This window comes from Nothobranchius furzeri, chromosome 7, assembly GCF_043380555.1.
Source record: "Nothobranchius furzeri strain GRZ-AD chromosome 7, NfurGRZ-RIMD1, whole genome shotgun sequence".
Classification (NCBI taxonomy): Eukaryota; Metazoa; Chordata; class Actinopteri; order Cyprinodontiformes; family Nothobranchiidae; genus Nothobranchius; species Nothobranchius furzeri.
In genome coordinates, this window is record NC_091747.1 from 67,659,615 (window position 1) to 67,675,964 (window position 16,350).

General features: G+C 43.7%; 1 protein-coding gene across 3 annotated transcripts in view; it reads left to right on the forward strand.

Annotated features, from left to right (window-relative positions):
• Positions 1-16,350, forward strand: part of LOC107382443 (glycine receptor subunit beta) — a 45,048-nt gene that overhangs the window by 23,280 nt on the left and 5,418 nt on the right. For all 3 annotated transcript variants that reach the window (XM_054751869.2, XM_054751870.2, XM_070553609.1), the window contains 2 exons: positions 5,932-6,014; positions 14,266-14,403. In XM_054751869.2, coding sequence (XP_054607844.1) covers positions 5,932-6,014; positions 14,266-14,403 — 221 coding nt within the window. The remainder of the gene's footprint in view (positions 1-5,931; positions 6,015-14,265; positions 14,404-16,350) is intronic.

Here is a 16,350-nt window from a genome sequence, read left to right on the forward strand (position 1 = left end):
CACTTTTTTTGTTCCAACAGTCTTGGAGGGATCTAGCCAATGTGGGTCAGTGTCAGACCAATAGAGGTGGTTTTGTTTAACTTCACACTTCACTGAACAAAATGTTCTGCGTGAACTGAGGGTCCTGTTCCAATTTTTGTTTTCCCCATTCTGCCAATTTTGTGTGCCGATTTGGGTCATGCACATTGAGATGCTGCAGTAGCTGGAGTTTGTAAGAGTGCCATTTGTGAGTAGCTAATATTCTCACCAAGGTTCTGTTTCTTCAGCACAGCAGGGACATTTTCAGATGCAGAGACGGTGCACAGAACCAAACCAGAACCGCTCAGAGTCCTGTTGTTTTAAAAAGGTTATGGAAACTTTCTTCTCCTCCTCAACAACTTAGAGTTCTTTCCAGAACCAGAGAATATGTTCTGCGGTCTTCATGACAATCGGAGCTCCAAAAGCAGCTGTTGGCTAAACACGGCCAAAGAAAACCTGCTACCACTTCAGGAGGGGTGACAGCTGAGCTGTCAACACGCACGTCGCTGCAAGGAAGCAGAACCATAACCAGAGCTGGCGGCCGACATCACCAGACCGGCAGGGCTCTCCGGCGGCCAACATCACCAGGCCCGGCGGCTGAAATCACCAGACCCGGCGTGGCTGACCCCATGGCACCACCAGGCCCGGCGTGGCTTTCCGGCGAGGCTGACTGCACTAGACCTGGCGTGGTTCCTCTGGGGCGGCTGACAGCGGCGAGCCATGCCATCGAGCCCGACTTGGCGACGCGGAGCTCGGCCTGTTATGCTGGGGTCGCGGGATCGGAGGACGGCAAAAGAGGATAAATCTGAGTAGGAAAAATGCCAGGAGGACAATCGGCTGGACGGGGCAAAGACATGGCTGCAGACCACCTGGAGGAGATCAGACGATCTCTGAACTACATGTCAGGTGAGCTGTCAAAAGTTACATTGCAGCAGAATCGCTTGCTAATACTGATGGACGAGGTGAGAGAACTCAAAGTACCGTTAACCGAGAAAGAGAAAAAGATAGCGGCTTTAGAGCCAGTCGCGTGTCCAGATCTTTTAAAATGGGGTGGCCCAGGTGAGGCACAACTTTGTGTATGGGTGGCACCAACGGTTATGCTTTTTTTTGCTTTACCCCCAAGCCTTTGTGGACAATGAAAAGCCTATTTAAAGGTAAATTAGTGTGGTGGCACCTGGGGTGGCCAATCAGATTCCAAGGGTGGCATGTGCTACCCCAGGCCACTCCCTGGACACGCCCCTGTTTAGAGCAAAGAGTGGATGAACTTGAACAATATACAAGAAGAGAAGACTTGGTAATGATGGGACTTGAAACCAGACACAGAAGCTATGCTAATGCAGTTACCAATCATAACTCAGCAGAAGATGCCTCAGAAAAAGGACTTGAGTCACTTGAACAACAAGTTGTGACATTTCTACACAATAAGAATATTTCCATACAAAATGAAGCCATTGCCATACGTCACACTCTGCCTAAGAACTATGAAAAGGCAAAACCAGCTGTTATAGTAAGGTTCACCAGCAGAAAACAAAGAAACTATGTACTGGCACAAGGAAACAAGCTAAGAGGCACTAATGTGTACATCAACGAACATCTAACCAAAACAAATGAGACGATAGCCAGAGAAGCACGGATGCTAAAAAAGCAGAAAAAAATTATAGCAACATGGACAAGAAATGGGAATGTATGGATCAAAGAACAAGAAGGATCACTGGCTAAGGAGGAGCTGAAGGAACCGGAAAATTTCAATAAACAATGACTGATGGATGGAAGAGAAATGTGGGAAAATTAAATAAATATAGGAAAATCCACACTAACTCACAGAAACTAAATACTAGTAAACATAATAAATAAATAAATAAATAAACACATGGACACAAGAATACAAGAAGAACTACAAAATATACGATCCTGGAAAAGATTTAGACAATAATCTGTACATGCATAATAATGAATGCAAATACTATAACGACCAAGAATTGGGTGACTGTGCCTTGGTGAATGAAACACTGTCCATCATCCACTTCAATAGTAGAAGTTTGCATTGCAATTATGGTAAAATATTGGAGTTTTTAGCACAAAATAAAAAGAGATTTAAGGTCATTGCAGTTACAGAAACATGGTTACAAGAAGGAGATACTGAGAACGTTCAAATAGATGGGTATGAGATGTATTACCAGAGTCGGGAAAATAAAATAGGTGGTGGTGTAGCACTGTATTTATGTAACACCCTAAAAAGCAAAGTGATGTATAACATGTTGACAGCAATTGCTGATGTAATGGAAATGATCACAGTTGAAATAACATCTGAGATGACAAAAAACACAATAATTAGCATTATTTATAGAGCACCAGGTTCCTGTATTGAACCATTCACAAACACAGTTTTGGAAATGTTTAATGGAATCGGTAACAAGGATTTGTTTCTCTGTGGGGACTTCAACATTGATTTGAAAAATACAAACAATTTATCAAACAACTTTGTAAGTTCCATGCATCTAGTTGGTCGGTTTCCTCTGATAACCAAACCCACAAGAATTACTGTTCAAAGCTCAACAATCATAGATAACATATCGTGTAATGTTTCGGGGGGTTGGAGAGTGTTGGAATCATAATGACTGATATTAGAGATCATCTGCCAGTTTTCACGTGCTACAAGAATGATCAGATTAGACATCAACCTTAAATGGAAAATCGTATAAGGGATCAGTCACAAGAAGCCATAGACTCATTTAATAGAACCCTAGAACAGCAAAACTGGGATGAAATATGTATAAATGATGAAAACTTGGCTTACAGCTCTTTTATAAGAATACTGTGCAGTCAATACGAAAAAAATTGTATGATAAAAAATCTTTCAAAAAAAGATAATAAGAATAAACCATGGTTGACAAAAGGACTGCAGAATGCCTGCAAGAAAAAAAAGCCCTATACAGAAGCTTTTTAAAACAATGAACCAGCGAATATAAGAATAACTTAGTTTCAACAATACAACGACAAAAAAAATTATAGCAATTTACTAGAAAAAAATGAAAACAATATAAAGGCAACTTGGGGAATAATAAACAACGTTATAAAAAGAAATAAATCACTTTCAACTGTTCCGAATTATTTTTTAAATGAAGACACTGAAATAAATGATTCAAACAAAATCATCAATGAATTTCATAAATTCTTTACTAACGTGGGACCAAGCTTGGCAAACAACATTCAAAAAAGAACTAATTATAACATTTGCGAAATAATTACAAGTAACAAAAATAGCATGTTATTAAATCCAGTGACTAATGAAGAAGTAGGAGAAGTTGTAAAAAAAACTCATCAATAAAAGAACAACTGACTGCAACAATTTAGACATAATAATAATAAAACATATAATAGATGATATTATCCTTCCCTTTACTTATAAATGTAACTTAGCATTTACAATCGGCATATTTCCTACCAAAATGAAAATAGCTAAAGTCATTCCGCTTCACAAAAGTGGAGATAAGCATATCTTCTCCAACTACCGACCTATATCCCTTCTGTCACAATTCTCAAAAATATTAGAAAAACGATATATTACCAGATTGGACTCATATTTTAACAAAGAGAATATCTTAAATGACAGTCAGTATGAGTTTAGACCAAATCGCTCAACTTCAATGGCACTAATGGAATTAACAGAAGAAATATCGGAAGCCATTGAGAAAAAAAAACATTTGATAAGTATCTTCATTGACCTAAAAAAAGCATTCCATACAGTAGATCATGACATTCTTCTAAAAAAATCTTAGTAAATGTGGCATAACAGGAACAGCCCTAAAATGGATAATGAGTTATTTACATGACAGAAAACAGTATGTTCAAATAAACAACATCAAATCCAATCTGGATAATATTATTTGTGGAGTACCACAAGGGTCGGTACTAGGCCCTAAACTATTTATTATTTATATAAATTATATTGTCTCTACATCTACTATGTTAAAGTGTATCTTATTTGCAGATGACACAACTTTTTATTATTCAGGAGACAATATTGATCAAACGACAGAAGTGATACAGAGTTGGAAAAAATCCAATTATGGCTCGACGGAAATAAGCTTTCATTGAACACAGATAAAACATATTTTATGATATTCAGTAATAGAAAGTTGAATATAAAAACATTAATACAATTTGATGAAATCTGTATTAAAAGAGTAAAGGAAGTTAAATTTTTGGGAGTCATCATTGATGAGGATTTATCTTGGAAACCACATATAAACAATATCAAAACAAAAATAGCTAAATCTATCGCAATACTAGAGTGAAATGGTCACTAGATGACAAATTCCTATATTTATTATACAATTCATTGGTCATACCGTACCATAACATATAAAACCTATACACATCCAGTTTTTATCCTACAAAAAAAGCAATAAGAATTATAACAAGAAGCAATTATAGAGATCCGTCCAGCCAATTATTTATCAAATTAAAAACATTTAAATTTTACGACCTAGTAGATTATACTATTTTGAAATGTATGTATAAAGTTGACAAAAAGCACCTTCCAACAAATTTGATTATAAGATTTGTGGAAAGAATGAGTAGTTACGATTTGAAAGGCAACAAAATATACACGATGCCAAAACACAGGATAAATATAAAGGAACGTTGTGTATCAATATATGGAGTCGAAATGTGGAATAAATTAAGTACCGAAATCAAGAATACCAAAACAATATTTACCTTTAATAAACATCAAAAATGAAATGCTTAGCTTATATGATGCTATGAGATAGATGTATTTATGAAGTAGAGAGAATGAAAGGGAAAACACACTCTTCGTTTATTTTTTTTTATTTTGCATTAATTGTTTTCTCCTTTCATTAATATAAGAAGAAAAAAAAATTTGTGTACATATTTGTTTTCTCTCCATTTTTGCCAAAGCTAAATCAGTAGACCAGGTCAGACAGTTTTTTAACTATAATAACTTTGTTGTCATTTGTAATTATTTTGGTTAAGGGGAACAGATAACATAAGCTGTGCTTCTTTCTGTTCCTTTTTCATTTTTTGTTTTCACAAACCTGTTTTGTGTGTTGTTTTTAATCGTGAATAAATGAAAAGAAACTTAAAAAAAATATCCGCCAAAGGGATGTTCGACTAATGCCACTCTCCAGTGATATGCGGCGAGTGCTACACTGTGGGCTCTTGTTGAATGAATCTAGGACAGCCACTGATGTTTCTTCAATAGTGACAGTTTCCACATTTTGGCAAATCCAACACTGAACCAGTTTCACAAAACTTAGCTAGCAGTTTGCTAACTGTAGCAAGGGAGATGGGTGGTCTCGTAGGGTGTCTTGCATTGAAATCTGCTGCAATGACCCGGTTACTGTGTTCACCAGATACCAACACAGTTTCGATCTGCTCTTCACGTGTTAACCTCTTCGACATGTCAACGGCTGTGAACGAAGAGAAACTTGTAAATAACTCATGAAAGAATAAAGTTACGTTCAAACCAAGAACACCGTTGTTTATCTTGTGAAATTCCCAATAGGTTTGATGTGTCACATTACCCTCTTCCTTTTGAAAAAACCAAAAGTTGTATCCAAGATGGCTGACTTCAAAATGACCACATGGTCACCACCCACCTAGAAAAGTTTGCCCCCTCACATATACTAATGTGCCACAAACAGGACGTTAAAATCACCAACCATTCCATTTTACTAAGATGGGTCCATATGAATGAATGGCCCACCTTGTGCAAAGGAAACAAATGACACTCAGCATGTATGGCAGGGGGACTCATTCTAAAGTTTAACCTTATGCTTTGTGTGTGTGTGTGTGTGTGTGTGTGTGTGTGTGTGTGTGTGTGTGTGTGTGTGTGTGTGTGTGTGTGTGTGTGTGTGTGTGTGTGTGTGTGTGTGTGTGTGTGTGTAGGCTTTCTGTGACACTGTCTTGTCCTTTGGACCTTACTCTCTTCCCGATGGACACACAACGTTGTAAGATGCAACTGGAAAGCTGTGAGTACAAACACACTTCTGATATTTTCATTAAAACATGTTTATGTAGAGTTATAAAATTAGATAGTAAAGTAAAAAAGCAGGGAGTTGAGATGAACAATGGCCTCCTTTTCAGAAAAGAAAAATGAAACAGTGCTTTAGTCCTAACATGGCACACAGAAGCATGAACACATTAGCCCTATTTTAGTCTCATGTCACCAGTTGCCTATTCCTTTTAGAAAGACTTTAAAACTCCTTTTATTTGCTTCAAAAGCCCTTCATGGCCTCACCCCGTCATACCTCACTGAGGTCCTGCAGCCTCACCCCCAATCCACACTGGCGGCATCAGCGGCGCGGAACGTCTGCTTCAAATAGAATCCATTATAGTCTATGAGGCGACCCCCTTCAGCCGCGGTGTGGATCGACGTGCCGAGGAGCACGAGTAGATGGTTCTGCGCCGCTGATGCCTCCAGGGTGGAGTACACTCCCACCCAGTCTCTCAGGTCAGTAAGTACATTTTATTTATATAGCACTTATCACAGACACCGAACCACAAAGTGCTTCACACACAAAACTAAGTCATATAAAATCATAATGATATAAAACTGAAAAAGATTAACATCAGAAAAAAATAAAGTAGAACAGATGAAAGATGATTAAATGTTTAAGCTAAAAATAAGAAAATAAAAGGTTTAGGGAAAAGCTGCTTTAAATAAAAGGGTCTTCAGCTGTTTTTTAAGTGTCCAGACTGTCAACGCTACACAGGAAGATCATTCCAGAGTCGGGGTGCAACAGTCTGGAAGGAGCGATCACCTCGACTTTTATATCTGGCCTTTGGAACTTCTAGAAGGTTCTGGTGGGTGGACCTGAGGGCTCGGGTTGGAGCATAAGGCTTTAACAGATCAGTAATATAGGGAGGAGCTTGACCATGTCAGGTCAGCTGATCAGCTGCTCCTGATAGTTCAAAGGACAAAGCGTAAGCTTAAGGAAGATCATGCTTTGGGAGTAGCAGCTCTAATGATGTGGAATAACCTGCCTCTGGAAGTCAGACAGTCCTCCTTGTCAGTTGTTAAGTCTGCACTGAAAACCCATCTTCCAGCCATGGCTTTTACCTCCATGTGAGATGTTGATGTTAGGTTTTTAGGGTGTTTGGGCTTGTGTTGTTACATTTAAATTAAACAGTGCTGCTAGAAAGTATCAGGGGCGTGTCCAGGGAGTGACCTGGGGTAGCACATGCCCCCCTTGGAATCTGATTGGCCACCCCAGGTGCCACCACACTAATTTACCTTTAAACAGGCTTTTCATTGTCCACAAAAGGCTTGGGGGTAAAACAAAAAAAGCATAACCATTGGTGCCACCCATGCACAAAGTTGTGCCTCACCTGGGCCACCCCATTTTAAAAGATCTGGACACGCCACTAGACAGTATGTGAACCCCGAGAGCAGTTTAGATGTTTTTGTTGTTTTACCTTGATTTTCTTATTTTATCGTCACCTGTTTTTATGTATGAAACCAGATAAATGTTTATCAATTGTATGTACTTGTGTAGTGGGACTTGTTTAAGTGGCCCAAAAACTACACGAAACATGGAATCGGTATACGTGCAAAAGTCAGTGAGCTCCATTGGTTCAGTCAAGCGGGAAACACAATCAGTTGGACACATTTAGATGCTTATTTTGTCCTTTTTTAAGCAGTCTAATGAAATGGGACATCCTTGGGACTGGGTTTGGCCTGCACCATTTAAAAGAGAGGAAACCAACATTGGTTTACCAGCGCGGTCCCATTCAAAATAACAATGCCAAGAGCAAAGGAGATATCCAGGGACATGAAGAAGAGGATAGGGACAGATAATCAGTTTGGGGAGGGTTATAAGACCATTTCCAAAAAAATCTAGCTGCAGCCATCCTCTGTAAGAGGACTTTCAACATGACAGCAACTTAGCCTAGGAATGGACGCCCATCAGACATGTCAGTGAGAAGCAACAGAAGAAAACAAGTTGGAGAATGGCCAACCCACACATGACCTCTAGAGAGTTGCAGACCTTTCTGGCAGCATCTGGGACAAATGTGCATGTGTCTATAATCAGACAAAAATTGAATAGCAATGACATTCATGGTTTGCTAGAAGGAAGCCTCTGGTCTCAAAAAAGAGCCAAGCTGCCAGTTCCAACTTTGCCAGAAAGCACTTAGGCAAACCAGAGGCATTGTGGAGGTCCATTCTCTGGACAGACAAGTCCAAATAGAAATATTTGTTTATGATCAAAACTGCCCTGTTTGCAGAAAAGCCAACATGGCATATTTACAGTAGAAAAGAACCTCCTTCCAGCCCCCCAGCAGTCTGGGGCTGCTTTAAGAATAGAATATAATTCAACTTTATTTTCATTGCTAAGGATTCACTGCTCTCTGTGCTTCCCCGTGACCTCCCTCCCACCTGCGGAGCCAGCTGGTTGAGCGCCACAACGGGCCGCCCCCGCTGAGGAACCAGGATCCCAGCCCCTCCCCCTACCTACCGGGTCTCATGTTGTGAACTGTGACGTTTGTTGCTTACATGTCAGGTGTTTATTTGCATTGGAGAGCTACACCCTGCTGGTGTAACCCTGTTAATGCCTTTTTTTTTCTCCCTCCCTGAACTTTCCTCATGTATTCCCTTACTCATCTACAAAGGAGCGCCGTCAATGGCTGCTCCCATGGTCTGCCTGTATCTGTCCTGTCTACATGTGTGTGTGTGTGTGTAACCTTGGTCAGGTTGTACTATGGAGTCAAGTTCCTACGCTCTGAAAGGAGCGCTGGCAATAAAATTCATTCTGATTCTGATTCTGATTGCACATGTCACAGGTACAAGGCAACGAAATGCAGTTTGCATCCATCCAGAAGTGCTTTAGCAATTGTACAGAATGTTTATTTACACAGATGTATACAGTACAGCAGTTAAGGTCAGTGAGTTATGTGAATAATTTCTACAGGTATGGGACATTTGACCCATGTCAGGAGGCGGAGTTCGGGAGTCTGACAGCTGTGGGGAAGAAGCTGCTCAGGTACCTGGTGGTCTTAGTCCAGAGGCTCCTGTAGCACCTCCCAGAGGGCAGGAGGGTGAAGAGCCCATGTGATGGGTGATGGTCTTTGATTATTTTCCCAGCCCTTTTCAGACACTGTTTCCTGTAGATGTCCCTTATGGCAGGAAGTGGTGTTCCGACGATGCGTTGGGCAGTTTTCACAACCCTCTGCAATGCCTTCCGGTCCAAGGCAGAGCAGTTCCCATACCAGACTGTTCAGTTGGTCAGGATGCTCTTGATGGTGCAGCGATAGACGTTCACCAGGATGTCTGAGGACAGGTGGTTCTTCCTCAGAGTCCTCAAAAAGAATTGGTGAGCCTTCTTGACCAGCTTGGAGTAGTTGGTCATCCAGGTGAGATCCTCGGAGATGTGGACTCCCAGGAACTTGAAGCTGCTCTCACACTCCACAACCGTCCCCTTAATGTAGATGGGTGGATGTGGGTCAGCATTCCTCCTGTAGTCCACAATGAGCTCCTTGGTCTTCTCAGTGTTAAGCAGCAGGTAGTTTGCGTCACACCACTCAGCCAGATGATCCACCTCCTCCCTGTAGGCAGCCTCATCGTTATCCCTGATGAGGCCAATCGCCATGGTGTCATCTGCAAACTTAATGATGGTGTTAGAACCACCGGCAGGTCTGCAGTCATGGGTGAAGAGGGAGTAGATGAAAGGGCTCATCACACAGCCTTGTGGTACACCGGTGTTCATTGTAATTGTATATGAGTGGTTATCCAGCCGGACATGTTGGGGCGGTTGGTCAAGAAGTCCAGTGCGGGAACTGATGCCCAGGTCTATCAGTTTCCTGATAAGTTGTGGATTGTATTGAATACTGAACTAAAGTCTATAAACAGCATTATGGCATGGGTGTTATTGTTGTCCAGTTGTGAGAGGACAGAGTGCAGTGCGATGGAGACTGCATCCTCTGTGCTCCTGTTCTGGCGGTATGCAAATTGGTGGGGGTCCAGGGTGAGGGGAAGATTTGAAGTGTGCTAGGACCAGCTGCTCTAAGCACTTTGTGATGATGGGGGTGAGTGCTACTAGGCAGTCATCATTGAGGCTAGTTGGGTTGGGGTATTTTTTATTATTATTATTATTTTTTTTCGTTTATTTCATTCTTGGGTGTCGGGACGATGGAGGTGGATTTGAAGCAGGCCGGTACCACAGCGTGGGCCAAGGACAGGTTGAATATGTCAGTCAGCACTCCTGCAAGTTCCTCAGAACATGCTCTGAGAACACGCCCCAGGATGCCATCAGGACCTGCAGCCTTGTGGACATTGATCCTGCTCAGCACCGCTCCTACATCGTTGGGGGAAAGAGTCAGAGGTTGGGGGTCTGGCATCACGTCTGCTGTGGTTGTGATTGTGGGGTTCCCTCGCTCAAAACGAGCATAAAAGTTGTTGAGCTCATTGAGGAAGGATACATCAGAGGATGCGGGGGAGGATTTGGTGGTCCAGTAGTCTGTAATTGTCTGGAGTCCTTGCCACATGCGTCTGGGGTTGGAGTTGGAGAATTGTTCTTCTACCTTCTTTTTGTAATGGTGTTTGGCTTTTTTGATACCCTTCTTTAGATTAGCCCTGGCTGTACTGTAGGTGTGTGCATCTCCTGACCTACAGGCAGTGTTGAGGGCCTTCAGGAGGAGACGAACATCCGGGTTTATCCAAGGCTTCTGGTTGGGGTGCATGGTGATCCGTCTCTGAGTGGTGACACTGTCTGTGGTTTTGGAGATGAACTCCAGTACAGATGAGGCGTACTGGTCCAGGTCTGTTTGGGTGAACATATTCCAGTCTGTGTTTTTAAATCTGTCTTGGAGCACTGTGTCTGTCCCTTCTGGCCACACTTGAATTGTCCTCAAAGCAGGTTTCACACGTTGGATGAGTGGTGAATACCGAGGTGTGAGGAACAGCGAAAGATGGTCCGATTGTCCAATGTGGGGGAGGGGTGTTGCTTTGTAGGCTCCAGCCAGGTTGGAATAAACAGGGTCTAAAGTATTGTCTCCTCTGGTGTGACAGGAGACATGTTGGTGGAATCTGGGGAGGACTGTCCTTAAGTTGGTGTGGTCGAAGTTAGGAACAATAAAAGCAGCCTCGAGGTGTTTATTCTGGTGTTTGTTAATGGCTGCAGAAAGTTCTTTCATGGCCAGCTTAGCATTAGCTTTGGGGGGATATATACAGCAGTGAGTATGATAGAAGTGAGTTCTCTGGGGAGATAAGGTCTGCATTTGACCGTTAAAAACTCCACATCAGGTGAGCAGTGGCTCTCAGCAGTAGTGGAGTTCATGCACCATAAATGCACAAACCTCCACCTCTAGTCTTGCCGGAGTCATCTGCTAGCCTGTCAGCTTGGTGTGTGTAACGTCCTGCTAACTTAATAGCATTATCCGGGTAGCTGTTGTTCATCCATGTTTTGGTAAAAAAAAAAAAACATGACATTTGAGTCCATTATCTGTCTGTTGTTAGTGATGGAGAGCCGTGTCTCATCCATTTTGTTTGCCAGAGAATGGACATTGGCGAGGAAAATACTGGGTAAAGGCATCAACATAATATACGTGGACATCTTCTTTCCAAAGTCTCCAATATCCCTTTTTTGAGGCCAAATGGGAGGTGGTCACCACCGCCATTTTGACCGTGTCACAGGTTCCGTCAAGCCCAGACAATTCCACAAAAGGGAAGAGAGGTGGAGCTGAGGGTGTGGCTGTAAGGCTGGGATCAACTGACGACACCCGGTTGAACTAGCTACAAGCTAACCTGAAGCTAGCCCAAAGCTAATGCGGAGGTGGGAGCTAAGCTAACAGAGGTAGCAACCTAGCTACAACCGGAGTTAACTGTGCACATCACCAGAGCTTCTGAGTCAGAGATACGCCGGGCTGACCGCTGGGTAAAACCGGGTGGAACACAGAGGTCTCCCGAGAGCTCCATAAGCCGGCAGCCGCACAGCAGACAAGCGCCGCTGCGATCTGAGATGCGCAGAGCTGCCGCTGAGGAGAACCAGGTGGAAAGGTTTCCATCCCAGAGCTCCACAAGCCGTCAGCCCGCCGCAGCACACAGAAGCCGCGATCAGACAGAGATGGACCGGGCTGTGGGGAGAAACCCGGCATTCCGGGTGGAAAACATCGGTCTCCCGAGAGCTCCACAAGCCGATAGTGGGAACCCAGCTCCACCAACATGTTATATTTCAACCCATTTTCTAAAGTGCAGCATTATGTTAAATGCACTGGGTTTTACCCTATTACATTTACATTTCATGGTTAAACAGTACATGTTAAAATCTAAGCTCAGCTCGGCAGTGACCTAAAATACATAAATATAATTTTACTTACCGAAAAAATGAAGTGGAGACTCCTTGGACGCTCTATTAGTGCAGTTAATGCCACAGCAAGTCATTTTGTCCAACAATTGCACAAATAATATCCAAACAAGAATACACACACACACAGAGACTCAAAATCCCGGAGCAGTTTCCAGGCCAGACCGAGGCTCTACTGAGGCCTTTCCACGGAGCTAGCTCTGTGGTCACGTGGGTCTGATGCTCATTAATTATACAGAATTTTAGGCTTTTAATACACTTAAACAGAAGAGTGAGAAAAAAATTCACACCCCTCAGAGTTGTCATGAGTGTAAACTAGATCATTTAAACCAAAAACATGTTCTGGTACCAGGCTGTAAACATGTTTATTTCTGCTGTGAAATTGGCATTTTTAACATGGCAGCCAGTGTGGTGTTAGCTTTAGCTTAGCCCGTATCCCTCCGCACCTACCTCGCCTTTGTTTATGTTCTCGGCGCCATCTGCGTGCACTTCAGCCCGGCCGGGGAGAGTGGGCAGCCTCCGGTGTTCTGGAGATCTCTGGGATGAGTTGGAGATCAGCGATAAAACTGTTGGAGTTCTGAGTCCAGATGTCCAGAAGCGCTTGTCTGCTGTAGGTCAGCGACACACAACAATTCTGGATGAATATTCTGGTTAAAAGTAGATTAAAAAAACTGCTAAATAGCAAATTCTGGAGAGACACTGAGCCTTGCATTGTTCACGCGCCGCCATCGCCATCGCCAAGTTTGCTGAAACAATTGTCAGGTCCAAGCTAGATGGGCAGAGACCATCCCCCTACACCAGGTTGGATGCCGTTGTTGAGCACTACTAACCCAGTCTCGTCTAAAACTCCTAACAAAACTTCACCACTCTTGTCACTCCGCCAATCTCCAAACAACTCACGACCCATAAAACCGGTTTAGACCCACTCAACAAACCACAAAGGGTGTCACCCACCAACCCCATGCCCAGAACAAAACTAAGAAAAGTTGCACTACCCCCTTCCAGCCAACCCTACCTATCCCATCTCTCACAAACATAGCCACTTTAATAAAAAATCAAAACCGGCTTCAGCTGATTTTCCTGTACACAAACTAAATCCAGCAGCACATCAAAACCCTCCAGGGCATTCTTAAACTCCTGCCCATTGGTGATCAGACTCCTAGCGTTCCACTAAAGAACACAAAAGGCCATAACCCACAGTTAACCCTCTTCTACACCCTCGCCCATATCCTCAACCTCTCCATCACCTGGAGATAAACTCCTACCTCGCCTGCCCGCTCCATTCTCCCTCCTCAGCTCCTTTTATTGGGCAACAATCAATTCTCCACTCTTTTTTGTGTGGAACACCGACGTGAGGGGCAGGTTATTGTCCTTTTTCCACTTCCATATCCTGGATCCAGTTCAACTGAAGAAAGTGTCTCCTGGGAGATCCACCAATGAAAAGAGCCTTCAAAACAAAGCATACCAAAAAACATTGATTATAAGTCAATCATGCAACTCAAATTAAATACAAAACCCCCACAAAGATACACATTACGAATCTAACAACTTAGACCAATTGAATACAAAAATTCCCACCGTGTGACACACACACAAACACACACATGGACGTAATTTTTGGGGGGGACAGGGGGGACATGTCCCCCCCATTTTTTCCTAAGTCATGTTTTGACCCCTGCACTTTTTACCATCCGAAAACAATATTTCGCTATATTAAATTGACACTGGTTGAGCTCTAGGACCAAGCAGAAAACAACCGTTTGTGTTGAAGCCTGTTCCCCATTAGAGCATACCGTAAAGATTCCCCCCCACCCCACCCGTGTCCCCCCCCCCCACTTCTAAAGTGAAAATTACGTACACACACACACACACACACAGATTGTGATTGCAGATGATAACAGTCTGAATGTTTATGTTGTAGTTGGCTACACCACCAGTGATCTTGTGTTCATGTGGCAGTCAGACCCTGTGCAAATGGATGAAATTGCACTCCCACAGTTTGACATCAAACAAGAGGACATAAAATATGGAAACTGCACAAAGTATTATCAAGGAACAGGTAAGTGAATTTTCATAGTTCTCTTCACATTGAGTTTTATAGTTAAATGCAAGCCTTAAATTGAATACCTTGTGTACATAGTTGTAGCCGGTGCCAGCCACCTCTTGATTTACTCAGATCCCTCTGGGTCCCACCACTGTCCAACACCGTTGCCATGTGCTGCTATGATTGCTTCCACGTTGTACAGAGGATGTTTTTGTGCAGGTTTGGGGTAGAATTGTCCCAGTTTTGTAGGTGTGTCATTATTCAGGTGAATGACCATGGTGAATAATCCAGGGTGGCTCACACCAGACAGGTTCTAGTTAGTTCATTTATGCTGTGAGTTCCATCCATCCATCCATCCATCCATCCATCCATCCATCCATCCATCCATCCATCCATCCATCCATCCATCCATCCATTGTCCCCCAGAGCCGGTCCATAGGCACCAGCCCCTGCTTGTCCACGTAGGGTCGCGGGGGGGCTGGTGCCTATCTCCAGCGGTCAATGGGCAATCAGGCGGGGTACATCCTGGACAGAGTGCCAGTCCATCACAGGGCAACACAGAGACACACAAGACAAACAATCATGCACGCACACACACACACCTAGGGACAATTTGTACCGGGTTGGCCCGGGCCGGGTAGCCCCAGTCGGCCCGGTTGATTCCACACATCCTTGTCTTAAGCCCATGTGGGCTGATTCTACCCACCAATCAGAGGCTTGCTCTAATGGAAGGTGTGAATTTGCTGTCAACAGTGGGTGTGTTGGCCCTGGTCGGCCTGAAGCAGACCCCCTCGAGAAGAAGGCCGAGATTGAGCCTTGGTTGGCCCGGAAAAATACCAGGCCACCCAGATATGTAAACAACCTACGCTACCCGGCCCGGGCCGACCCGGTAAAGATGGGAAAGGGCCATTTGACAGACCAGTCAACCTAACCCCCAAATTCCACTACCTCCGCTCCGGTCCGCCCCCGCCTTCCGCAGCCGCTCGCTTCCGAACTCAATTTTTACTGGTACCCGCTCTACAACGGCTCCGCTCCGGTGCGGAGACCTGAGGGGGGCAAACAAGCATGCGCGGGATTTTCGAGATCTTGCGATACAGTCCGAGCAATAAACGCGGAAGTTAGATCCAAACACCCGTTGTGTGGGAGAAGCATCGGCATGAGCTGTTTAATCTGCCCATCATTGTGTTGAGAGATCAGCAGTGTTTGGATCAACAGAGTGTGACTACTTTGATAGTGGCAACTGTATTTATGGCTTACTTTTGTGCATTTAAACTTCAGCCGCCATTGATAGTTGTTAAAAGTTGTTAAACCTGTGCTTATGAAACAAAAAACACCTTTTGTTTATCGATTTATTGTGAAAAACGGAAGATGTGCTTGCTCCTTTTCCTGTTGGGCCGTTGTGATTTCTGTCCATTTACTGCGGAGGTGCTCCGGCGTCCGGCAAAAATAGGATCGATTCTATTTTTGCCGGACGCCGGAACAGAGGGCGCCGCACGGCGCCGCACTGCCGGAGCACGGCCGCAGTAGTGGAATTGCTCTGATTGACTAGAACGGGACCGATTTTGCTCCGGCGTTCGTGTCGGAGCGGAGCGCAGCGGAGCGGAGGTAGTGGAATTTGGGGGTAACAGTCATGTTTGTGGACTGTGGGAGGAAGCCGGAATACATGCACAGGGAGAACATGCAAACTCGATGCAGAAAGACCCCAGGCCGGGAAGCGAACTGTGCAGCCCTTCCTTCATGGTAAATATTTTTCTACAGGTAGCATGTTGAGGCTTGCTCAACTTTAAATACCCAAGACTCTGTTTTAATGTGTGGTTCCTGTTCAGGGGGATTGCTTTGGTTGACCGAAGCATCAGTTTTTTGCCAAGCATGCCCCCTGCCCCGCAGAGCTCCATGCAATAGGAAACTGAGCGCCAACCAGAACTAACCAATAGCATTAGACTACCGCTTACATGCTTCAAA